The sequence below is a fragment of the Nycticebus coucang genome, unplaced genomic scaffold (assembly GCF_027406575.1).
Source record: "Nycticebus coucang isolate mNycCou1 unplaced genomic scaffold, mNycCou1.pri scaffold_65, whole genome shotgun sequence".
NCBI lineage: Eukaryota > Metazoa > Chordata > Mammalia > Primates > Lorisidae > Nycticebus > Nycticebus coucang.
This window is the reverse complement of record NW_026515591.1, coordinates 273,003-300,140: the sequence shown is the minus strand read 5'-3', so window position 1 is coordinate 300,140 and position 27,138 is coordinate 273,003. Positions and strand designations below refer to the sequence as shown.

General features: G+C 43.3%; 1 protein-coding gene across 1 annotated transcript; it reads left to right on the top strand.

Annotated features, from left to right (window-relative positions):
* LOC128579550 (uncharacterized) lies at positions 1-26,874 on the top strand. Its single transcript, XM_053581580.1, has 6 exons — positions 1-253; positions 379-557; positions 4,982-5,290; positions 5,442-5,575; positions 5,664-6,025; positions 25,876-26,874. Exons 1-6 carry the CDS (start codon positions 1-3, stop codon positions 26,547-26,549), a joined length of 1,911 nt encoding a protein of 636 aa, XP_053437555.1. The 3' UTR covers positions 26,550-26,874.
* The last annotated feature ends 264 nt before the right edge of the window (positions 26,875-27,138 follow it).

Here is a 27,138-nt window from a genome sequence, read left to right as displayed (position 1 = left end):
ATGTCTGCGTCCACCGTCTCCTCTCCCTGTCCCGCGCCCACCTCATACCAGAGCCCCCATGTATGTATCCACCGTCTCCTCTCCCAGCCCCACACTCACCTCACATTAGAGCCCCCACGTCCGTGTCCTACCATATCCTCTCCTAGCCCCACGCCCACCTCACACCAGAGTCCCTGTGTCCATGTCCACGGTCTCCTCTCCCAGCCTCGCACCCCCGGAGCCCCCGCGCCCATGTCCACTCTCTCCTCTCTCAGTACCACACCCATCTCACACCGGAGCCCCCACTCATGTCCACCGTCTCCTCTCCCAGCCTGGCTCTGGAAGGGGCTGAGCCCCCTGCATGTCTGTTTTCCTGTCTCTGAGCATTGGTCCCCACAGGAAGCTCCCCTCACAATCCGAATCCTGAGGAGGTGGCCTCTCCTCTGAGCCGCCTGCACGGAGACACAGACCCTGTGCTCTGCGCTGACATCCTTTCCTCAGCTCCAGAACAGATCACAGGCTCTCCTGGGACAGGCGTCCCTTCAGGCTGCCCCTACCTGCCAAACACTCCACAGAGGGTGGCCCTACATCAGGAAGGGCTGCATGGGGATCACAGCTCTGCTGTTCCCAGTCGGGATCTATCTCACATGTTTGAACCACAAGAGTGACCAAGATGACATGAAGGTCAGGCTGTGGCCACTGCCCAGGAAGAGTTTGCCCAGTTGCCAAAGCAGCGGTGGGAGAAGTTTCTGCAGGATAGATACTCAGAGCTGGGGAGCCCTCAACTGGCCAAGACTCCAGGGTTGGCCCATCCCTCCCTCTCTGGACTCTGCAGACTTGTCCCCTCTGGGGCTGCTAGGGTCCCTGGCACAAGGGCCTGTGTGGGGTCCCAGCAGGTGCTTCCTATGGAACAGGAGTAAGAAACTTCTGCTGAAAATTCCTGAATATTGGGCGGAACCTGTGGCTCAAAGGAGTAGGGTGCCGGCCCTCCTATACTGGAGGTGGCAGGTTCAGGCCCAGCCCCATCCAAAAACTGCAAAAAACAAAAATAATAATAATAAATAAATAATAAAAGAAAATTCCAGAATATTTTTGAGAATTTGTGGCACAATCAGATGGTCTCTTGTCCCCACAAACAGCTCTTCCCTCTCTCCCTCCCAGAACAGAAGTATCGATAATTCTGCTTTTCATAGTTCAAATTCTTTAATTGATTAGTAAATTTTTGCCATTATCTCCTTTCCCATTTTTATTTCAGGATTCTTTACTTCACGACATAGTGACAATGAAAGGAAACATACTCCCAATCACTTAGTGCATTTTTTGTGGGAGAAATAGAAATAAAAATAAATGTATTTTAACTCTTTTATTCTTAAATAAAGACCTGGAGTCTTTTCCAGGTTTCTACATTAGGTACTTATTTTACAGGTGGTTCAAGAAGGAGAATTTCCACCTGTGGAACACCACAGGCTAAGGGTTCTGCATGGTTATAAATGCCACTTTCTATTCATATCTGAAGAATTATTTATGCAGAAAACTCAGTTCTGTCTTTTCCTTTGACTATGAGATGCCTGGTTTCAATTCCCAAACATACATAGGAAGTGCCCTTGTGAATGAGGAAACCCCTCTATTTCCAGCACTTGGATATTTCATATACAGTTTTTGAACTTTAATCTGTGTTTGCATATTGTGAAAGAAACCCACAATACCATTTATCAATTGTTTATGTTTGTTGTAGGGGTGGAGGTATTTTATGGCAGCTCAATTCTCCATCTTGATTACAGATGTCTTGCTGTTAAAATACATGAAAAATAGACAAGATTTCTAATGCCACCTCAAGTTTTTGGCAGATGATAACTTAGGAATGAGACAGATTTGTTGCACGTGAATAGATGACACTTGCATTTATATTTTTACCTTATACTTGTATTAGTGTATTTATGTTGCTGCTGGTTGCAAAGACAGGCAAGGCAGTGCGAACTCACTGTGCCCTTCAGTCTGCTGGATCCGACACTTTTCTACTTTGCTAATCTCGTTCATGCCATTCTCTGCTTTGCATCTTGGGTTGTTTGCTTTTCATCCTAGATTATCTTTCCAATCAGTAATTTTAAGCATCTTTACTCTTTTATCCCTAACAAATATTTTCATCATTAGTTTCTAAATTATCTCCAACATTTCTAATGCTCTGTTAATCCGCTGTGGAAACTGGAGAGAGACACACGGGGTCACCGACTGGGATGAAAAGAGGATGAAGGAAGGCTTTTCACATCCTTACATTTCCCTGGAAGTCTCTGAAAAATGTTGTTTTTACTGGTAGATTAAAATGTTCAGCCAACTATGTTCATGCCTTTCTTCATAACTGGTTTTGATGTTTCACAGTTATATTTGCATAGGGAATTATCTGTTAAAATCCTGCAAAGGGCTTTCTCTGGGAAAGAAAGACACATTCAGATGGTTTAATAAAAAACTGACTCACAGCCTGTGGGAACCACAGCCGGTAGGAGTCACATGTGTGCTCTCCGTTCACCCCTAAGGCCATTTCTGAGAAGAAAGTATGAGTAGAGAAGAGGGGAAAATAAATGTGAAGGGAAGAACAAGAGATAGTGACTGACGCTTATTGGACGGCCAAAGTGACAAATGGGCCTTGTTTCTTTGGTTAATAAAAATACATAACCAGGACATAGGACTGCTGTCTGGTCCCTCCCTGGTTCTGTTACCTCATGAAAACCCCCTCTGTTTCTGACGTGGAGGGCAGAATTACACGTTGCGTATCATGCTGAGTTTTTCTTTTAAACCACATTATAGTGCTTTCCTTATTCCTGATTATTATAAAAAGAAAATGATTATGTGTATATCCTCTAGGAGAAAATGGTAATGGAATTACATACAGTTAATAATGCAATATTACAAGACAGCATATAGTTATAAACAGCTTTTCTTCATTGACTCTAAGCTGCTGCCCCATGTAGGGTGCACCATAATTTTATCTGTGCTGGATACATGTAGAAGCCCTCGTCTCACAGCTTCAGACCCTCTGTGTCCGGTTGGTGGGTGGACACTGAGCCGGTATTTCTCCTTTGCCAGCTTTCTCTGTCTTGGGAGCTCTGAGCAGAAATTGCGGCAGGGAGACAGAAAGGCTGAGGAGAAAGAAAGAACTTACTCCCTCCTGTTTTTTCTGTTCCTCTCAGTGTCACCAAATCCCTTGTTGCATCAACATGTTGAGACTATTTATTCCCAGTCCTTGGTTTGCCTTCTTATTTTCAAAACAGCGTATGTTTTATTTCAATGCTTATTTTCATGTTGACAAAGTCTAATTTATCCATCCCTCCTCTGTCTTTACTGCTTTGTCTCCTGCCCAAGCAATGTCGGCCTATTCCGAGTCAGGATGACAGTCTTCCGTTTCCTTCAGAAAGCTTTATGGCTCCGAGTCTACATCTGGCAGTCTTACATCTCAAAAGAATTCTTGCATAGAAAAGTAGAAGTTGAGGCTTTTATTTCTTCAAATTGTAAGTATCTTGTTCCAGAACCATTTGTTATAAAACATTGTCCTTTCCCGCTGAATTGACTTATCATTTTTGTTAAAAGTCCCTTGACGGATCCATGTGGGACATTTCTGTATTTTTGGAATCTTAATTCTCTTCCAATTTATCTGCCTCTCCTTGTGCAAGGACCACTCTTAGAAAGGAAAGGTTTAAAGCCTTAACATTCATTCTTTTTCTTCCTGTTCTCCTTCTCCTGTTCCTTCCTGTTCTCTTTCTCCATCTCCTCGTCATTCCCTTTCTTGTTCTCTTTCTTCTCCTCTCCTTTTCCTTCAAAACTGATTTGTGTACTTGAGACCTGTGCTGTCCAGCTGGGTAGCCATCTGCACAGTGTGGCTACGAGCACTTGAAATACAACAAATCAAGATGCGGTGTAAGTATAAAGAAAAGCATAAAATATTTCATTAATAATTTTATAATATGGAACACCTGTTAATTCAAATGATAATATTTTAAATATTGGGTTACATACAATGTATTATTAAAATTAATTTCATGGTTTAGTTTTATAACGTGGCTTCCAGAAAATTTAAATTTTTATGTCACTCACAGTATATTTCTATTGGATAATGCTGTTTGTTGATCCTTTTGGATATTTCCATACAAACTTCAGATTTACTTGTCTGTATTTGTTTCAGAATATTTTGCTAAAATTTGATAGGCCTTGCCGTGTGTCCATATGGTCTGGCAATTATATTCGTAAACTTGCCACCATGTGCTTACATTGACAGCACTGTAAAAACAACTTGGTAAAGTTTCCTAACTTGGATATGTCAGTGTTGTGTGGCTGTGTTCTCACCGACATTTGGCAGTGTCTAGCTGAGTAGTGTTTATTATGGTTGCATGTTTTTGTGTGCTCTCATGATAATGTTGTGACTCGAATTACAGCAACAAACATTCATAAATTTCTCAGTGCACTTGGAACAAGAGTGGAGGTAAAATCAGGGACATGTCATTCCAAATTTATGGGGATAATGCCATAAAGAAAATGGCAGTGTACAAATGGATTAAACTTTCTTTTTTTTTTTTTTAACAACACTGACAAATGAACTGTGTCTTTGATGCAAAGGACCATTTTGTCATGAAGCTATTTTGTTTCTCTAGTTTATGAAAAAACACTGAAAGTAGAGTAAAAAGTAATTGCGAAAGTAATTACAGACGAAGGAAACAAATAGAGGCAACACCATTACACGTTTCACCAGGAACCTTTCTCCCCTTGAAAGCAAGAGTGAAACATTTGTGTACACAGAAAACGCTGAACATTTCACGTCAGAACACAGAACAAATAAACCTGGCAGAACAAAGTTTGGAGGGGGCGGAGAATGGAGCAAGTTTGGTGGAATGTCGCAAAAGGGAAGAGGAAACCGTTGCTTTCTGTTGGCAGCTGAAAATTCAAGCCCCAGCTCTGGGGGCAAAGGCCAGCAGCTCTACATGCAAACGCGCACACATTTTTGTGCTTCAACCAGCATGTTCAGCCCGCACGTCAGGCAGCGCGCGTAGGGACTAGGCAGTCTCCATCTGCCGCCGCCCCTTTGTCTCCCCGCCTGGCTGCGAGGTGGCCACGCCAAGTCACCCGCCGGAGCGCGCAGAGGGGCAGCGCGCCGCGCATCCGCAAGGCCCCCGCGGGAAGTGCAGCGCGCGAGGACGCGTGCCCTCCCCTCCGCCACCGGGGACAACAGCTCCAGCGAGGCCGTCCGCTCCCAACTTGCAGCCGGGACCCTGCGAGCTGGCGGGCCTGCGCCAGCTCTTATTTCCTCCCTCGCCTCAGCCAGCGAGTACGACCTTGTGTTTGTTTTGATTTTGGGATGGGGAGAGTGACTAGGGCTAGAAACAGCTGCGATGGACTGTCCCGCTTATTTTGGCAGAAATTCAGGGTCCCCTGTTGCTAACGTTCACTAGCGCGAAACAGCTCTTGCTTTCCCAAAGAATCGAGCAAAGAGGTGTGCTCCTCTCGTGACCCCTCTGATCCGCAAGGGGGGAGATATGACAGTCTTTTGGTCGGGCCTTTGGGGTAGAGGGGCCGATGCCGCAGTACGCCAGGCCAGGACTCGCTCCTCTGGGTGAGTGGGAGACGTGGGACTGCCCGCGGGCTCGGGTCGCCCGGGTCGCCCCTCTGGGCGGGCCAATTCACCCTGGCAGAGCTTGAAGACGAACAAGAGGTCGTGGTGCGCGGCTGGCGGGCGAGGGGGAGGCGGAGGGCGGCCATCTACCTGGGCGACTTGTGGCAGCCATTGCCTGCAACTCGAGACCCCTCCCCACTCGGCCGCCCACCTGCCTTCTACCTGCTGGCTCCTGTGAGGATGTTCTCCCCACGGCCAGCCGGAGAGTGGCAGAGTCTCCCCGCCAGGCGTGCTTGCTGCGCGTCTCCTCCAGTGGCGGCAGCTACTCGCCAGCCCTGCGCCACGCAGGAGAGCACAGTGGCGACGGGAAAGGTTGTGTACCCGCGGCGCCGCGTTGTGCGCTCGACGACACGCCCGGGCTTGGACGCCCCGCGCCCGCTCCTGGAGCAGGTAAAAGAAGCGGGTGGGAGGCAGGGGGCCAGGCTGAAGGCCCTGGAGGGAAGGAGTCCCAGGGCGCCAAGCCGAAGCGGGGGCGGGGGGACCTGAAACAGAGGCAGGTGGTGCTGTGTCCAAAAGCTGAAGCCCCGAATGTGGGGGCCTGCGCGGGCCCAGACGGAAGGGAAATGAAGCGTTTGCCAGAGGCAGGCCCTGGCACTCAGTCCAAGGCCGGCAAAGGAGGTGGGGGGGCCGCGGCGGGGCTGCTTCCCAGGCCTCTCAGGGCCCTGACACACCCCTTCTATTACCCAGCGGCTTCCTGCTCAGTCTATTCTCAACCAGGACTTGACCTTGTGCCTCTCCTGGCGCCTTCCGTGTTTCCCTGGCGGAGCCTTCTGGGAAGTTCAGGCCACCTTCCCTGGCATGTACTCTTAGCAGAGTTATTTATTTACTCCTCGAAATCCATACACTCGGCCACTCACTCCACATGCTCAGATTTTGGGTACTGCGGGGAGACATTCTCCTCCCTTGGTATTTGTGTGTGTCTGGAACTTCTTTACTTATGTATAACTTTTTTGTTTTTTTTTTTTGTAGAGACAGAGTCTCACTTTATGGCCCTTGGTAGAGTGCCGTGGCCTCACACCGCTCACAGCAACCTCCAACTCCTGGGCTTAAGCGATTCTCTTGCCTTAGCCTCCCAAGTAGCTGGGACTACAGGCACCCACCACAACGCCTGGCTATTTTTTGGTTGCAGTTTGGCCCAGGCCAAGTTTGAACCCGCCACCCTCGGTATATGGGGCTGGCGCCTTACCGACTGAGCCATAGGCGCCGCCCCATACTTATGCATAACTTTGATCCTCACCGGGACCCCCTCAGAACTGTCAGTTCGGAAATTCCTCTTCTACAGAATGAGTAATCTTACCAGGAGCACAGTTTACCCCACATACTCTTTTGCTTAAAATAGTTTTTTTTTTCCCTTAGAAAGAGAGCTAGAGTAATACAAAAAGAAATGTAGATTCCAGATTTCTGTCAGTGTTGGCTTTAAGGAATCTTCCTTCTGACTACAGTTTTCTAGAACTGGGATCTGATATTTGTGGCTCGGACAGGTTTGTACACATTTCTCGCCTTGTAGTGGTTGTAATGTCTCCATGGCACAGTGCTCGGATTAAACATTTTTCAGAAGGAAGAAAAAGTGTCTCTGATGAAGAGAGTGTAGGGTGGCCAGTAACAAGCAGAACTAATGATGAAACGACTGCAAAAATCCGTTGCATTGTACATCAAAATTGGTAGCTGACTGTGAGAAGCACAGCAGACCAAGTAAAGACCAATAGAGAAACAGTTAGGAAAATCTTTTTTTTTTTATTATTATTGTTTGGTATTCATTGAGGATATAAACGTACACTGATTGCATTTGTTAGGTAAAGTTTCTCTTATAATTTTAGCCCACCCCCAAGAGGTATGCCATACACCATGACCCCACAGTCTTCCCTCCTACCCTCTCCTTGCTCCCTCATTCCCCTATTCCTCCCCTTGTATTACCTCATCTGTGCCTTCACTTTAGAATTGAGTACATTGGATTCTTGCTTCTTCATTCTTGTGATGCTTTACTAAGAATGTATTCCACCTCCATCCACGTTAATACAAAAGATGTAAAGTTTCCATCTTTTTAATGGCTGAATAATATTCCATGACATACATATACCGCACCTTGTGAATCCATTCTTAGGGAGACTTACTCCACTGGGAAAGAGACATGAATAAAACCTTTTCTAAAGAAGACAGATGAATGGCTAACAAACATATGAAAAACCGCTCATTGTCCCTAATCATCAGAGAAATGCAAATCAAAACCACCCTGAGATATCACCTAAGTGCCCCCGTGAGAATGGCCCACATCACAAACTCTCAAAGCTGCATATGCTGGCCTGGATGTAGAGAGTAGGGAACACTTTTACAGTTTGGAAAATCTGAACTGAAAACCTTAGCATGAGAAAGATGTGGCTCTTGCATCACAGCAATGCTCCTGTTCATATAGCACTGTCTACGAGGGAGTTTTTATCCAATAAACAAATAACTGTATTAACACCTTCCCTGCTCACCTGATATAGTTCCCTGTGACTTTTTTCTTTACCTGAAGATTAAAAAAAATGGAAAGGAAGACATTTGGTGACGTTCAAGACATACAGGATGTCAGCTCTAATGGCCATTCCAGAAAGAGCTCCAAAATTGCTTTGTAGGGTGGAGTAGGCACTGGCATCAGTGCACAGATTCCCAAGAGGAGAACTTCACAGTGATATTCGCCAACGAGGTATGTAGCACTTTTTCTAGGATGAGGTCATGAACTTAATTTTTAGATCTCATAGGGAGAATGAATGTCTTTGCAATATTTATTCCTTCAATCTATAAATGTATTTTACCTCTCCATCTATTTAAAATTATCTTTTTTTTTGACAGTTTTTTTTTTTTTTTTTGGCAGGGTGGTTCTGGGTTTGAACCTGCCACCTCTGGCACATGGGGCTGGTGCCCTAGCCCTCTGAGCCACAGGCGCCTCCCTAGGTTTTAATTCTAACAATTATTTGTAGTTTTCAGCATAGAGGCCCATGCTATCTTTTTGGTTTTTGAAGATCTATTACTAGGCATTTAAAGTGTGCCAAACGTGATGAATGATAATTGTTTTTAAATAAAATCTGCAATGTTACACTTCTTATATAACTTTACTATATTTACTTATTAGTTCTACTAGTTTTCCCATAGAAGCATAGAAGTATTCCTTTCTATTTTTTATGATTGCAATAATATTTTCATCAAATAAAGACAATTTCACTTCATTTCCTTCTATTCTTTATGCTTATTTTTTCTTACATTATTATAAAAGCTATGACATATATTACTACAATTCTTTTATTTATTTATTTATTTATTTTTATTAAATCATAGCTGTGTACATCAATATGATCATGGGGCACCATACACTTGGTTCATAGAATATTTGACACATTTTCACCTCATTAGTTGACATAGCCCTCCCGGCATTTTCTTAGTTACTTTTCCAAGACATTTACATTCCACATTTTCCAAGCCTCACATGTACCCTTGTAAGACACACCACAGGTGTGATCCTTTCAATCCCCCTCCCTCGACCCACTTCCCCCCTCCCTCCCCACGTTTTCCCCCTTCCCACTGTTCTTAGGTTGTAACTTGGTTATAGCTTTCATGTGAAGGTCCTAAGTTAGTTTCATAGTAGGGGTGAATACATTGGATACTTTTTCTTCCATTCTTGAGACACTTTACTGAGAAGAATATGTTCCAGCTCCATCCAGGTAAACATGAAAGAGGTAAAGTCTCCATCTTTCTTCAAGGCTGCATAGTATTCCATGGTGTACATATACCACAATTTGTTAATCCATTCGAGGATTGATGGGCACTTGGGTTTTTTCCATGACTTAGCAATTATGAATAGGGCTGCAATAAAGATTCTGGTACAAATATCTTTGTTATGATGTGGTTTTGGTTTTCTGGGTATATGCCCAGAAGAGGGATTACAGGATTGAATGGCAGATCTATTTTTAGATCTCTAAGTGTTCTCCATATATCTTTCCAAAAGGGATGTATTTTTTGCATTCCAACCAGCAGTGCAAAAGTGTTCCCTTTTCTCCACATCCACGCCAACATCTCTGGTCTTGAGATTTTGTGATATAGGCTAGTCTCACTGGAGTTAGATGATATCTCAAAGTAGTTTTGATTTGCATTTCTGTGATGATTAAAGATGATGAGCATTTTTTCATATGTCTGAAGGCTGCTCGCCTGTCTTCTTCGGAGAAGTTTCTTTTCAAGTCTCTTGCCTAGCCTGTGATGGTATCCCTTGTTCTTTTCTTACTAATGCGTTTGAGTTCTCTGTGGATTCTGGTTATTAAACCTTTGTCAGAGACATAACCAGCAAATATCTTCTCCCATTCTGAGGGCTGTTTTCTTGCTTTACTTACTGTGTTCTTGGCTGTGCAGTTTAGTTTGATCAAGTCCCAAAAGTGTATTTTTGAAGCTGCTTCATTCGCCAATGGGTCCTTCTCATAAAAAACTCACCCAACCAAATTTCTTCAAGGGTTTTCCCTGCACTCTCTTCTAGTATTTTTATAGTTTCATGTCTTAAGTTTAGGTCTTTAATCCAGTAAGAGTCTATCTTGGTTAGTGTTTTCAGTCTTCTACAGGTTGCCAGCCAGTTCACCCAGCACCATTTGTTAAATAGGGAATCTTTTCCCCACTGGATGTTTTTAATTGGCTTGTCAAAGATTAAATAATGGTAAGTAGGTGGGTTCATCTCTTGGTTCTCTATTCTGTTCCAGACATCTACTGGAAGCGTAATTCCTCCTGCTTTGTTTTTATTTTTGAGTAATGTCTTGGCTATTCGAGGTTTTTTTTTTTGGTTCCATATAAAACGAAGTATTGTTTTTTCAAAATCTTTAAAGTATGACAGTGGAACTTTGATAGGGATTGCATTGAAGTTATATATTGCTTTGGGTAGTATGGACATTTTAACAATGTTGATTCTTCCCAGCCATGAGCATGGTATGTTTTCCCATTTATTAACATTCTCAGCTATCTCTTTTCTTAGAGTTTCATAGTTCTCTTTATAGAGATCTTTCACATCCTTTGTTAGATAAACTCCCAAATATTTCATCTTCTTTGGCATTACTGTGAATGGGATAGAGTCCTTAATTGTTTTTTTCAGCTTGACTATTGTTGGTATATATAAAGGCTACTGATTTATGAATGTTGATTTTGTAACCTGAGACATTGCTGTATTCCTTGATCACTTCTAAGAGTTTTGTAGTCGAGTCCCTAGTGTTTTCCAGATATACAATCATATCATCTGCAAAGAGCGAAAGTTTGATTTCTTCTGACCCTATGTGGATGCCCTTGATCGCCTTTTCTTCCCTAATTGCAGTGGCTAAAACTTCCATTACAATGATAAAAAGCAATGGAGACAATGGGCAGCCTTGTCTGGTTCCTGATCTGAGTGGAAATGATTCCAATTTAACTCAGTTCAATATGATATTGGCTGTCAGTTTGCTGTAGATGGCCTCTATCAGTTTAAGAAATGTCCCTTCTGGATGGCACCTGTGGCTCAAGGAGTAGGGCGCCGGTTCCATATGCCGGAGATGGAGGGTTCAAACCCAGCCCCGGCCAAAAAAAAAAAAAGTCCCTCCTATACCGATTTTGTCAAGTGTTCTGATCATGAAGGGATGTTGGATGTTATCCAAAGCTTTTTCTGCATCGATTCAGAGGATCATATGATCTTTGTTTTTTACTTTGTTTATGTACTGAATTACATTTATAGATTTACGTATATTGAACCAGCCTTGAGACCCTGGGATAAAGCCAACTTGATCATGATGTATGATTTGTTTGATATGTTGCTGGATTCTGTTTGTTAGGATCTTGTTGAATATTTTTGCATCTATATTCATTAGTGATATTGGTCTATAATTTTCTTTTCTTGTTGGGTCTTTTCCTGTTTGGGATCAGGGTGATGTTTGCTTCATAGAACATGTTGGGGAGTCTTCCTTCTTTTTCTACATTTTGGAACAGTTTGAGTAATATAGGTACTAATTCCTCTTTAAAGGTTTGGTAGAATTCTGATGTGAATCCATCTGGTCCCAGACTTTTCTTTTTGGGGAGGTTTTGTATGGTTCATGTTATTTCCGAACTTGAAACGGGCCTGTTCAACATTTCCACTTGATTCTGGTTAAGTCTTGGAAGGTGACGAGCTTCAAGTATCGGTCCATTTCCTTCAGATTTTCATATTTCTGAGAGTAAATTTTCTTGTAATATTCATTAAGGATTTTTTGGATTTCTGAGGAGTCTGTTGTTATTTTGTCTTTGCTATTTCTGATTGATGAGATTAGAGATTTTACTCTTTTTTTCCTGATTAGGTTGGCCAATGGTTTATCTCTTTTTTTGACCTTTTCAAAAAACCAGCTTTTTGATTTATTGATCTGTTGTATTGTTCTTTTCTTTTCAATTTCATTTAGTTCTGCTCTGATTTTCGTTATTTCTTTTCTTTTACTGGGTTTGGGGTTGGAGTATTCTTCCTTTTCCAGTTGCTTGAGATGTCCCATTAAGTTGTTAACTTCCTCTCTTTCGATTCTCCTGAGGAAGGCTTGCAGCGCTATAAATTACCCCCTTAGAAATGCCTTTGCGGTGTCCCAGAGGTTCTGATAGTTCGTGTCTTCATTATCGTTTTGTTCCAAAACTTTGCCAATTTCATTCTTGATCTCATCTCTGACCCAGCTATCATTCAGCATGAGGTTATTTAACTTCCATGTTTTTGTATGAGTATGTAGATTCCTGTTGTTACTCAGCTCAAGTTTTATTCCATGATGGTCTGAGAAGATGCATGGAATAACTTCTATTCCTTTAAATTTACTGAGGTTAGATTTGTGACCTAAGATGTGACTGATTTTGGAGTAAGTTCCGTGAGCTGATGAGAAGTATCAGCTGATGTGTATTCAGTTTTGTTGGGATGAAATGTTCTGTAGATGTCTGCTAAATCTAAATATTGGATGGTTAGGTTTAAATCTAAGATTTCTTTACTCAGCTTTTTGTTGGAGGATCGATCCCTCACTGCCAAAGGAGTGTTAAAATCTCTGACTATTATGGAGCTGGAGGAAATCAAGTTGCTCATGTCTGTTAGAGTTTCTCTTATGAATTGAGGTGCATTCTGATTGGGTGCATAGATATTAATAATTGAAATCTCATCATATTGAGTATTACTCTCAACAAATATGAAGTGACCATTCTTGTCCTTCCTTACTTTGGTGGTTTAAAGCCTATTCTATCTGCAAATAAAATTGCAACACCTGCTTTTTTCTGGTTACCATTTGCCTGAAATATGGATGACCATCCTTTCACCCTGAGTCTGTATTTGTCTTTTATGTTAAGATGTGACTCTTGTAAGCAACAGATATCTCGTCTGAGTTTTTGTATCCAGTCAGCTAATCTATGTCACTTTAGAGGACAGTTTCAGCCATTCACATTAATGGAGATTAATGATAAGTTTGGTGAAATTTTGGGTATCGAGTTTTTCAAAATTCCAGTGGATAATTTTAATCTTTTCACCATTGTAGAAGTTGATTTTGATCAAAAGTTTCTGAGTGAGTTTACATTTGTAGTAGAGGACTGGGTTGGTCATTATGGAGGATAGGTCTGAGAATATCCTGAAGAGCTGGTTTGGTTGTGGCAAATTTCTTCAACATATGAATGTCATTAAAGTATTTAATTTCTCCATCATAGATGAAACTCAGTTTAGCTGGGTACAAGATCCAGGGTTGAAAGTTATTTTGCTTTAGGAGATTAAAAGTCGATGACCACCCTCTTCTGGCTTGAAAAGTTTCAGCAGAGAGATCTACAGTCATTCTAATGTTCTTACCTTTGTAGGTAATGGCTTTCTTTCGCCTGATAACCTTCAGCGTTTTCTCCTTCATGTTGACTTTAGTGAAGCTAATTATGATATGTCTGGCGGATGACTTATTGGGGTTGAGTCGTGCTGGAGTTCTGAAACTATCTGCTATCTGAATTTCAGGATCTCTAGGCGTGTCTGGAAAATTCTCTTTCATAATTTCATGCAGAAGGGCCTCTGTGCCCAGCAAGGCCACTTCATCGTTTTCCAGAACTCCTATTATTTATATATTTGCCTTCTTCGAATTATCCCAGAGCTCTCTAAGAGAATGATCCATATTTGCTCTCCATTTCTCTTCCTCTTTGAGATTTTGGGAGTGTTCGAAGGCTTTATCTTCAATGTCAGAAATCCTTTCTTCTGCTTGGTCCATTCTGTTCCTAAGGGATTCTACTGTATTTTTCATATCTTTCAGGGCTGCAAGTTCTTGCTTCAGTGTGTCTAAGTCTTTGGTGGTTTTATTTTATTTTATTTTTTTGTAGAGACAGAGTCTCACTATACGCCCGTGGGTAGAGTGTCGTGGCGTCACATGGCTCACAGCAACCTCTAACTCTTGGGCTTACGCGATTCTCTTGCCTCAGCCTCCCGAGCAGCTGGGACTACAGGCGCCCGCCACAATGCCCGGCTATTTTTTTGTTGCAGTTTGGCCGGGGTTGGGTTTGAACCCACCACCCTCGGCATATGGGGCCGGCGCCCCACTCACTGAGCCACAAGCGCCCCCCGTCTTTGGTGTTTTTGTCTTTAAATTCGTTAAATTCTTGAGACAACTTTTGAATTTCTCCTCGGATTCTTAATTCCATTTTATCAATCTTGTATGCAATCCAAATTCTGAATTCGATTTCTGACATGTCTGCCAGTTGTTTATGAATGGGATCTTCAATTACATCCACCATTTCTTTCCTTGGGGGGGTTGATCTATTCTGGTTATTCATGTTACCGGAGATTTTCCGCTGATTCCACCCCATGGTTGTTTTACTCCCTTTGATTTTCCCCCTAGGGTTCTTTTGAGGGTCCATTCAGTGTTGTAGCCTGAGAGACTGGGGCCTTGACTGGTGTGGTGAGGCTGAGTGGTTCTGACTTATTGTCAGCTGGATTCTGTTTGACCCCAGTGAAGCACTTACTCTGGGTTGAAGTCTCAGTTCTCTGAGTCGGCCCTACCCTGGATGTTTCCAGGGTCTGTGAGTCACCTCAGGCAAATCCTATATTCAGGGGTGGCCTCCTCTGATTGCCCAGGGAAGCAGGGTGTATGGCTACAGCCGCCTCAGGGAACTGCCGCTCTGATGTGGGTCTCCCCCAGCCTCACTCCTGTGTTCCAGAGTCAGGACTGACCAGCCACAGTTCGGGCACTGTCCACGCCCTGACAAATCCCTCAAGAATCTGGACTCTAGTTTGACAGGCCTCCAGATCCCAGAGTGAGGGTGGGGTGAGGTGCTGGGAGCTCAGAACCACCAGCAGCAAGCTCACTCAATTCCTCCCAATCTTTGGCTCCACGGTACCGCCGCAGCCCAAGCCTCCAGGCTTCAGAGTGAGGGTGGGGTGGGGGGAGCGGCTGGAGCCCAGATCCGCAGGGCAGCGAACAGACTTGGCTCCACTCAGTTCCCTGCCCGGCCATACGGCAGGTGCCCAGGTCTCTAGACCACAGAGTGAGGTGGGGGGAGCGCTGGGAGCCTAGAGCCAGCAAGGGCTCAGAGCTGCAGGGAGCCCAGTTGGCAACGAGCAAATTCAGTTTCTCCCAGTCTCTCGCCCAGTTGTACAGCTGCAGCTCAAGCCTTCAGGTTTCAGAGTGGGGGTGCGGTGGGGGGAGCAGCTGGAGCCCAGAACCGCTGGGCAGCGAACAGACTCCGCTCCCCCCAGTTCCCTGCCCGGCCACATGGCAGGCGCTCAGGTCTCCGGACCACACAGCGAGGGCTGGGATTGTGCCAGGAGCTTAGAACAGCAGGGAGCTCAGAGCAGCTGGTAGTGAGGTCACAGAGTTTGACTCAGTTATATGCCTATTTGTATTGTTGCCCAAGGAGGGCTGCTGCACCTCGCCTGCGGGAAGTGCCGCCCTGGTGAGGGTCTCCCTCCACTGACTGTCCTCACCTCTCTCCCGTGCCCCAGAATTAGCGCTGACCAGCCGCAGTTCAGGGACTGTCCTCTCCCCTTTAGGAGTCACCCAAGAATGCGAAACGCTGGGAAACAGGCTTTCAGACCTCAGAGAGAGTGGAGGGAAGTGCTGGGATCTCAGAATTGCCGGCAAAGGATATTTACAGATTTATACAGTTTTAAGCCTGGCAGGAGAATGCCTAGGCATCCTAGTAAGGGAGTTATGTCCAGTTTGTAGTAGGTCTCTCCTGTGAAGCGTAGTGGGAGGGCCTTTGATTTCTGCCCTTTTGTTTGTGGGGACCTTAATCCGATCAGGTGGGGGAGTGGGGACTTCCGTCCACTTGGTGATGGATTTTGTACATTTTGTTTGTTTCCTTGTGGTTGCAGTTCTCCTCAGCGGGGTTGATGTGCATTCTTCAACTTTTTCACTTGGTGTTGCTCGAATCCATCAGGTTACTTATTAAATTTTCATCCCCTAACTCTCCTTCAGGATGGGAGTCTCTGTGGAAAGCTGGCTTCAGTCCGCCATCTTCCCATCATTCTCTCATATTACTACAATTCTTACAGAAAATCATTCAGTCTTTTCCCAAAAAGTACAGAGGTCCAAGGATATATTGTAGGTATTTTTTAGATGGCCCTATGTGATTGATGACATGTCATTTTATTACTAGTTTTTAAGAGTTTCTATGATGCGTGGAAGATGAATTTTATCAAATACTTTTCCTGCAGCTTTTGAGATTATCATATACCTTTCTTTTTCGTTAATGTATAGTGTATTAGATTTATTGAATTTTAATTATTAAGCCAAACTGGAGGCGGAGCAAGATGGCAGTCGAATAACAGCTTCCTTGCATCTGGGCACCGTGAGTCTGGGGAGATAGGACTCCAGGCATCTCTGGCTGGTGGGATCTGCCTATCATCACCCCTATGAGGATACAGGGAGTCAGCGAGAGACTTCTGGACCTAAAGAGGAGGACTAAAACTGTGGAAAAACGTCCACAGGCACGAGAACTTAAAGAGAAAGAGGAAGTGAAAGGAAAATTAGAGCAAGGAAGCAGATAAAAGAAATCACTCATGAGGAAGAATCAGCAGAAAACTCCAGGCAACATGAAGAACCACTCCAGAACAACCCCGCCAAGGGACAATGACGTAGCTTCTGCAGATGATTCCACCTATAAACAAATGTTAGGAATGACAGAAAGGGAATTTAGAATACACATGTTGAAAACAATGAAAGAAATGATGGAAACAATGAAGGAAACTGCTAATAAAGTGGAAAATAACCAAAAGGAAATACAAAAACAGAATCAAATAAGAGATGAATGATATGAAGAATATAAAAAGGATATAGCAGAGCTGAAGGAGCTGAAACAGTCAAATAGGGAACTTAAAGATGCAATGGAAAGTATCAGCAACAGGTTAGACCATGCAGAAGAAAGAATTTCAGAGGTAGAAGACAAAGTTCTTGAGATAACTCAGATAGTAAAAGAGGCAGAAAAGAAGAGAGAGAAAGCAGAATGTTCACTATCAGAATTATGGGACTTTATGAAGCGTTCCAACATACGAGTTATAGGAATCCCAGAAGGTGAAGAAGAATGCCCCAGAGGAATGGAAGCCATACTAGAGAATATTATAAAAGAAAATTTCCCAAATATCACCAAAGATTCTGAGACACTGCTTTCAGAGGGATATCGGACCGCAGGTGGCCTCAACTCTAACTGAGCTTCTCCAAGACACATTGTGATGAACCTGTCCAAAGTCAAGACAAAAGAAAAGATTCTGCAAGCTGCCAGGAGTAAGCAACAGTTGACCTACAGGGGCAAATCCATCAGAGTGACCGCAGACTTCTCTAATGAAACTTTCCAAGCAAGAAGACAATGGTCACCTACCTTCAATCTACTTAAACAGAACAATTTCCAGCCCAGAATTCTCTACCCTGCTAAGCTAAGCTTAAAAATTGACAGAGAAATCAAATCATTTACGGATATATAAACATTGAGGAAATTCAACACAAGACCAGCTCTACAGGAAATACTTCAATCTGTTCTGCACACTGACCACCACAATGGATCAGCAGCAAAATAAGAACTCAGAAATTAAAGGACAGAACCTAACCTCCACACTGATGCAAAAGATAAAACTAAGCAATGGACTATCACAAAATAAGACGAATAGAATACTACCACACTTATCAATTATCTCAAGAAATGTTAATGGCTTGAAATTCCCAATGAAGAGACATAGATTGGCTGACTGGATTAAAAAACACAAGCCATCCATTTGCTGTCTGCAAGAAACACACCTGGCTTCAAAAGACAAATTAAAGCTCCGAGTCAAGGGTTGGAAGACAATTTTTCAGGCAAATGGAATTCAGAAGAAAAGAGGAGTTGCAATCTTATTTTCAGATACATGTGGATTTAAAGCAACTAAAGTCAAAAAAGACAAAGATGGTCACTTTATATTGGTCAAGGGAAAATACAACAAGAAGACATTTCAATTTTAAATATTTATGCACACAATTTAAATGCTCCCAGATTCTTGAAACAGACCTTACTCAGTCTGAGCAATATGATATCTGATAATACCAGAATAACAGGGGACTTTAACACTCCTCTTACAGAGCTGGACGGATCCTCTAAACAGAAATTAAACAAAGATATAAGAGATTTAAATGAGACCCTAGAACAACTGTGCTTGATAGATTCATATAGAACACTACACTCCAAAGACAAAGAATATACAATCTTCTCATCACCCCATGGAACATTCTCCAAAATTGATCATATCCTGGGACATGAAACAAATATCAACAGAAACAAAATAATTGAATTTTACCTTGTATCTTCTCAGACCATAAGGCACTAAAGGTGGAACTCAACTCTAACAAAAATGCTCGACCCCACCCAAAGGCATGGAAATTAAACAATCTTCTGTTGAATAACAGATGGGAGCAGGAAGAAATAAAACAGGAAATCACTAACTTCCTTGAGCATAACAACAATGAAGATCCAAGCTACCAAAACCTGTGGGATACTGCAAAAGCAGTTTTGAGAGGAAAATTCATCGCTTTAGATGACTACATTCGAAAAACAGAAAGAGAGCACATCAACAATTTCACAAGAGATCTTATGGAATTAGAAAAAGAAGAACAAAATAAGCCTAAACTCAGTAGAAGAAAACAAATATCCAAAATCAAATCAGAGATCAATGAACTTGAAAACAAAAGAATCATTCAGAAAATTAATGAAACAAGGAGTTGGTTTTTTGAAAAAATAAATAAAATAGATAAACCATTGGCCAGACTAACGAGGAATAGCAAAGTAAAATCTCTAGTAACCTCAATCAGAAATGATAAAGGGGAAATAACAACTGATCCCACAGAGATACAAGAGATCATCTCTGAATACTACCAGAAACTCTATGCCCAAAAATTTGGCGATGTGAAGGAAATGAATAAATATTTGGAATCACACCCTCTCCCTAGACTCAGCCAGGAAGAAATAGAGCTCCAGAACAGACCAATTTCAAGCACTGAGATCAAAGAAACAATAAAAAAGCTTCCAACCAAAAAATGCCCTGGTCCAGATGGCTTCACTCCAGAATTCCATCAAAACTTCAAGGAAGAGCTAATTCCTGTACTGCAGAAATTATTCCAAAAAATTGAGGAAGAAGGAATCTTCCCCAACACATTCTATGAAGCAAACATCACCCTGATACCAAAACATGGAAAAGACCCAAACAAAAAGGAGAATTTCAGACCACTCTCAATCATGAATATAGATGCAAAAATTCTCAACAAAATCCTAGCCAATAGATTACAGTTTATCATCAAAAAAGTCATTCATCAATGATCAAGTAGGCTTCATCCCAAGGATGCAAGGCTGGTTTAACATACGCAAGTCCATAAATGTTATCCACCATATTAACAGAGGCAAAAATAAAGATCACATGATCCTCTCAATAGATGCAGAAAAAGCATTTGATAAAATCCAGCATCCTTTTCTAATTAGAACACTGAAGAGTATAGGCATAGGTGGCACATTTCTAAAACTGATTGAAGGTATCTATGACAAACCCACAGCCAATATTTTACTGAATTGAGTAAAACCGAAAGCTTTTCCTCTTAGAACTGGAACCGGACAATGTTGTCCTCTGTCATCTTTACAATTCAACATAGTGTTGGAAGTTCTAGCCAATACAATTACGCAAGACAAGGAAATAAAGGGAATCCAAATGGGAGCAGAGGAGGTCAAACTCTCCCTCTTTGCTGACGACATGATCTTATACTTAGAGAACCCCAAAGACTCAACCACAAGACTCCTAGAACTCATCAACAAATACAGTAATGTTTCAGGATATAAAATCAATGTCCACAAGTCAGTAGCCTTTGTATACACCAATGACAGTGAAGATGAGAAGCTAATTAAGGACACAACTCCCTTCACCATAGTGTCAAAGAAAATGAAATACCTAGGAATATACCTAACAAAGGAGGTGAAGGACCTCTATAAAGAAAACTATGAAATCCTCAGAAAGGAAATAGCAGAGGATATTAACAAATGGAAGAACATACCATGCTCATGGACGGGAATAATCAACATTGTTAAAATGTCTATACTTCCCAAAGCAATCTGCCTATTCAATGCCATTCCTATCAAAATACCAACATCGTACTTTCAAGATTTGGAAAAAATGATTGTGCATTTTGTACGGAACCGGAAAAAACCCCGTATACCTAAGGCAGTTCTTTCTAAAAAAAAAATAAAGATGGGGGCATCAGCATACCAGATTTTAGTCTGTACTACAAAGCCATAGTGCTCAAGACAGCATGGTACGGGCACAAAAACAGAGACATAGACACTTGGAATCGAATTGAAAACCAAGAAATGAAACTAACATCTTACAACCACCTAGTCTTCGATAAACCAAACAAGAACATACCTTGGGGGAAAGACTCCCTATTCAATAAATGGTGTTGGGAGAACTGGATGTCTACATGTAAAAGACTGAAACTGGACCCACACCTTTCCCCACTCAAAAATTGATTCAAGATGGATAAAGGACTTAAATTTAAGGCATGAAACAATAAAAATCCTCCAAGAAAGCATAGGAAAAACACTGGAAGATATTGGCCTCGGGAAAGACTTCATGAAGAAGACTGCCATGGCAATTGCAACAACAACAAAAATGAACAAATGGGAATTCATTAAACTGAAAAGCTTCTGTACAGCTAAGGAGACAATAACCAAAGCAAAGAGACAACCTACACAATGGGAAAGGATATTTGCATATTTTCAATCAGACAAAAGCTTGATAACTAGAATCTATAGAGAACTCAAATTAATCCACATGAAAAAAGCCAACAATCCCATATATCAATTGACAAGAGACATGAATAGAACTTTATATAAAGATGACAGACGAATGGCTAAAAAACACATGAAAAAATGTTCATCATTTCTATATATTAGAGAAATGCAAATCAAAACAACCCTGAGATATAATCTAACCCCAGTGAGAATGGCCCACATCACAGAAGCTCAAAACTGCAGATGCTGGCATGGATGTGGAGAGAAGGGAACACTTTTACACTGCTGGTGGACCTGCAAACTAGTACAACCTTTCTGGAAGGAAGTATGGAGAAACCTCAAAGCACTCAAGCTAGACCTCCCATTTGATCCTGCAATCCCATTACTGAGTATCTACCCAGAAGGAAAAAAAATCCTTTTATCATAAGGACACTTGTACTAGACTGTTTATTGCAGCTCAATTTACAATCGCCAAAATGTGGAAACAGCCTAAATGCCCACCAACCCAGGAATGGATTAATGAGCTGTGGTATATGTACACCATGGAATACTATTCAGCCATTAAAAAAAATGGAGATTTTATATCCTTCGTATTAACCTGGATGGAAGTGGAAGACATTATTCTTAGTAAAGCATCACAAGAATGGAGAAGCATGAATCCTATGTACTCAATTTTGATATGAGGACAATTAATGACAATTAAGGTTATTGGGGGGGGAAGCAGAAAGAGGGATGGAGGAAGGGGTGTGTGTCACACTTTATGGGGGCAAGACATGATTGCAAGAGGGACTTTACCTAACAATTGCAATCAGTGTAACCTGGCTTATTGTACCCTCAATGAATCCCCAACAATAAAAAAAAAAAAAATAGAAAACTTCATGGGTTAGGGATATACTGGCTGATATCTTGCAGGTTAATTAAACCAAAAACATTATGTTTATATTATATTTATGTTCTGACAGGAATTTACAAACTAACAAGTTTGTGTCTGATGACATTTCACAGAAGGGCGTGTACAATGAGGAGGTCTCCATCTCAAACTCCTCCTCCAGTCTGTCCTGAAGGGAGGTGGGTGTTTCCTCTCAGTGTCCTGCATTCCTCCTGCCACCCCTCTAGGGCAGGGCTCCAGACGTCCTCCCGTCAGCCCAGCAACCAAGGCGGATCAGCACCCCCAGTCAGCAAGCTCCCCCATCTGACAGTTCCTCTTCCTGGATTACTAGAACACCAGCCCTGCACAGCGCCTGCTCCTTTCTGAATCCTAACCCCTCAGTCCCTGATCGCCACCCCCACCCAAATCTCATCGCTCATGATGTTCTCATCACCTTCACTTTAACCCAACACTTACTCCCTCAGCTCCTTCGTCCCTCCTGCCCTGTGATCCTACCAACCTCCATCCCCTGTGGGACCCTGAGTGCCACAGTGGCCCCACTAGCCACCCTGCCCATAAGGGTGAAGGACATGAAGGGACACCCAGGAGTGACTCACACCCCCATGTGTCCGCACAAGAGGCAGCTCCCCATGGAGGCAGGAACAAGGCTGGCTAGTTCAGCAAGATACATCCTTTGCCAAACAAAGCACCAAACACAAGATAAGTGCTCATAATTATTTGCCAAAAGCAGACCTGCCTTTCACTGTGCTGGCCACATGATGCTGGGCCCAGAAGGTGCCTGAACTGGGAGAGAGTCACCCATGCACCATGTCCTCGCTCTGTCCTCAGCTGGACAGCTGAGGGCAAATACCAGTAAGGAAAGTGCCCATGGGCTCCGAGGAGACCACAGGCAGCCTTGTCCTGTGAGTGAGAGAGTGCTCAGTTGAGGTAAAGCCCTGTTTATTCAAGTGAGAGTAGTAATTCCAGCACTTTGAGAAGCCAAGGCAGGAGGATCACTTGAGGCCAAGAGTAACTAAAGCAGTCTGGGCAACACAGGGAGACCCTGTCTCTACAATAAATAAATAAATAAATAAATAAAAACTTAACTACAAATGATGGCAGGCACCTGCAGTCCTGGCTACTTGGGAGGCTGAGGCAGGAGGACAATTTGAGGCCAGGAGTTCAAGGCTGCAACGAACTATGATATGCCAGTGCACTGCAGCCTGTAGAGCGAGATACTATCTCTAAAATAATAATAAATAGAGTTATTTTTTTCTTGAGACAGAGTCTCACTCTGTTGCCCTAGGGTTGACTGCCATGGCATCATCATAGCTCACAGAAAATTCAAACTTTTGTGTTCAAGAGATTCTCTTGCCTCAGCCTCCAGGGAAGCTGGGACTACAAGTGACCTCCACAATGCCCAGCTAATTTTAATATATTTGTTAGTAGAAATAGGATCTTGCTTTTGCTCAAGTTGCTCTCAAACTAGTAAGGTCAAGCAATCCACTTGTCTCAGCCTCCCAGAGAGCTAAGAATACAAATGTGAGGCCCAGAACCTCTAGCTCAGCAGCTAGGGCACCAGCCACATACACTAAGGCTGGCAGGTTAGAACCTGGACCAGGTCTGCCAAACAATGACAACTACAACAATAGCAACAACAAAACACAGGTGTTGTGGTGAGTGCCTGTAATCCCAGCTACTTGGGAGGATGAGGCAAGAGAATCACTTAAAAGTTTGAGGTTGCTGTGAGGTATAACACCACAGCATTCTACTGAGTGTGACATACTGAGACTCTGTCAAGAAAGAAAGTAAGAAAGGAAGGAAGGAAGGAAAGAAAGAAAGAAACAAAGAAAGAAGGAAACAAAAATACTACAGGTGTGAGTCACTCAGCCCAGCCTACCAGAGTAAATTTTAAAAATAAAAATAAAGTGAGATTTAAAGGACAATACAATTCACTGGAAATTCACACTGCATCATCAAAGACAAAGCAATGCTGATGAAACACAGGTGGCAAGCACCTGTTTCTACATGATAATGAATAAAACATCACAAAATATCTCATAGTGCTTTAAACACAGTCAAATGTCAAAACTTCCTGTTAAAAGAATAAACGTGACTGAAAATCATGTTATGCTTATGAATGCAAATATATGCAAGAATTATGCCTATGAACACAACCGCCATGACTGATGTGTTCGACATTCACACATAAGTAAAAGGAATCTTTTCATGTAGGTATATGGACCTATTTTATTTAGGTGAGTGCTTTACATATTCATTAACCTATTTTTAAAACATCATGCATTAAAACTTTCACAAAAATCACAGTAACGAGACCAAAGTGTGATGAACTCAGCAATGGAGATGTCAAGCTGACAGTGCTGCTGTCCTTCTCTAAGGCAGGTGACCTCCCAAAATAAAACATGGTGACAGTCTGCTGCATAGACTGAAAGCACTTTCCCAGGCATACACAAACATTTGTTCCTTCTTAGAATTTTAGGAAATGGGATTATCCTTTTGCAGAAGATGGATTTTTTTGACAAAACAACATAAAAAGCATGTTTTTTCAGGACAGAGATTAATTTTTTCTCCTTATGACACATATTGACAGGTTGGGCGCAATGGCTCACGCATGTAATCCAAGCACTCGGCGGGGGGGGGGTGCAATACATTATTGACTGAGCTCACAAATTCAAGACCAGCCTGAGCCAGAGCGAGACCCTGTGTCTAAAAATAGCCGGGCATTCTGGCAGGTTCCTGTAGTCCCAGCAACCTCAGTTGTGGGGTGGAGGAAAGATAATCACTTAAGCCCAGGAGTTGAGGTTACTGTGAGCCACAATGCCATGGCACTCTACCAGGCATGCCAATAGGAGACTCTGTCTCAAAAAAAAAAAAAAAAAAAAAAAAAAACAGATTGCCAGCACTCATTCCTGAGTACAAACCATGTTTTTCCTTCACTCTCTATCTCGAGCTGTTGATCCCAAAGGCTCTCACGATTCAGGCTCCTCTGGAACCAGGTCCAAGTAATTTTAACATTTACCTTGTAACATCTCCAATGTTACTGTGTTTACCACCATGATTGGTCCTAAAAAAATACTTCAAATAATGTCACTTAGTCTCTTATACCGTGTTTTTTGCTTGTAACAGATTTCTAGCTCAGTTACCAGTCAAAGTGCAGCGATGATTGTTGTGTTCAAGTGAATAGAAGTAAAGACAGTGAAGATTTCCACCGCAGAACTCTCTGGTATGCATGCTCAGCTGCCCCCAGCACATTACCATCCCTACAGAGAAGATCACTCGCTGTCCTCATTGCTGTGGGATCCAAAGCTGGAGGAGAACTCTGGCCACCAGACAGGAAATGCATGAAAGGGAAGAACCTGTCTTGGAGTGCAGCCAGGGAAGGGTGTCCATGGGAGCCTGTCACTGATCTAACCTGACTCTGCCCTATGAGGACTGTGTATCAAGACCCCACCTCAGTCCCAACAAAAAATCAGCCCAGCAAGCCAGAGACAGATTCACCCTGAGGAGCCCTGTAGACCATGAAGACTCTGAGCAACTGGGGAGGACACAGTGGAGGCTGCCAGCCAAGTCCTGAATGTAGTGAACAGAGCAGTGTGGGGAATGTTGGCTCTGGGAGGCTGTGATCACTTTGTCACATGATCCTGTATCAGCAGGGTCTGGGCACCAGGGGGAGTTGGAGGTCTGTTATTGGGGATCTGGGTGTGAGCAGAGCTGGGATCAGCCATCTGGTGTGCCTGGTGCCCTCTGCTCAGGATCACAGTTCTGACCAACCCACCCCCTGGGACCAAACAGCCCCACCCCTGACACTCAGGCAGAGGGGCCTGACCACAGCCCAGGGTGGGATCAGAAAGCTGGGGGATCATTTGCATGGAGAATGGGGCCTCCCTTCTCAAGGTATGAAAAGGAGACAGTCAGACCTGGGGGAGCTGTGCCTCAGCTGTGGGCACAGAAATCAGGACTCAGGACAGTCTCCACCATGACCTGGTCCCATCTCCTCCTCACCCTCCTGACTCACTGAACAGGTGACCAGACATGGGCCAGGAGAAGGGCCCTGGGGAGACCCTGGGCCCCTGCTGTCTTCTTTTCTCTCCAGACCCAGAATCACCATGTCTGTGTCTCACCCTTCCAGGGTCCTGGGCCCAGTCTGTGCAGACTCAGCCGTCATCGATGTCTGGATCCCTGGGGAAGATGGTCACCATCTCCTGCTTGGGAAGCAGCAGCAACATCGGGTGTGGTATTTATGTGAACTGGTACCAGCAGCTCCAGGGAACAGCCCCTAAATCCATCATCTATGGTAAGAGCAATAGATCGTCAGGGGTCCCTGACAGATTCTCTGCCTGCAAGTCTAGCAGCTCAGGCTCCCTGACAATCACGGGACTCCAGAGTGACAATGAGGCTGATTATTTCTGTCAGTCCTATGACAGCAGCCTGGGTGCACCCACAGTGCTCCAGGCCCATGGGGTAGTGAGACAAAAATCTCCTTTTCACCCCCCAAGAGGGTGTAAACCCAGCAGCTGCTGCTCAGGCCTGGCCTGTGGCTTCTGCTGCTGTTGCTGCTGCCACATGGACACAGCAGAACCCACAGGTGCCACCTGGGAGTGGAAGCTCCACCTTTTCTGTTATTCACAGAAATCTATTTCTAGAAAAATTGTCCCCAAGGAAACAGAAAACCCTGCTCCTTATCAGCTTGATATACAGAATCTTTTTGTAAGGAAGTTCAAGGAAGTTTTGAGGTGGCAGTTCCATGTCATCCATCCTCTTCCTGATTCCAGGATGTCCCAGATTTATGTCACCCTTGTGTGAGTTTGCAGCTTCCATACCTGTTCTCTTGGCTGTACCCTCTTAGTCTCTTCTAACCATAGGATAACTAATGCACAATCATGTGACCATATTTAATGTGTGCAATTAGACACACTTGGGTATTTTATGCTCCCTGGAAAACATTCCCACAATCAATATAAAGAACCTCACTGCTACAAAGGCCTCTGGACGGCCCTTTCTGATTGTTCCTCAGATTCCTTCCCTAATGCTGCCCTACATGAGCACTGATCTACTTTCTGTCCCTGTTGCTTTCCATTTTCTAGAATTTAGAAATGGTATCCTATGGCATACACCTTTTGAGGTCAGGATTCTCTCCCTCAGCACAATTCCACCAAGGATCTTCTATACCGCTGCCAAGTTTCCACCAATCATATCACCGTCACATGCACTTTTACCTCTGTGGGTACTTCCTCTGTTCAAAAATTATTAAAAACATATTTTCAAACACGTAGTCATAGATACAGATATAAACCAAGCTGGTTTGCAGGTATTTTCCTTCTTTAAATTAGCATATCTCCCAGGGTCCCTGAAAGTGCTTGGTTCTGAAGGAACGGGGCCCACAGTGCCAGGG

What these genes read in the sequence shown, in the direction of transcription:
- LOC128579550 (XM_053581580.1), top strand. Translation starts at nt 1, where the DNA reads ATGTCTGCGTCCACCGTCTCCTCTCCCTGTCCCGCGCCCACCTCATAC. An exon ending in TCCCTCGCCTCAGCCAGCGA is followed by an intron (nt 5,291 to 5,441) that starts GTACGACCTTGT and finishes GCTTTCCCAAAG; the next exon opens with AATCGAGCAAAGAGGTGTGC. An exon ending in CGCGCCCGCTCCTGGAGCAG is followed by an intron (nt 6,026 to 25,875) that starts GTAAAAGAAGCG and finishes TCACCCTTCCAG; the next exon opens with GGTCCTGGGCCCAGTCTGTG.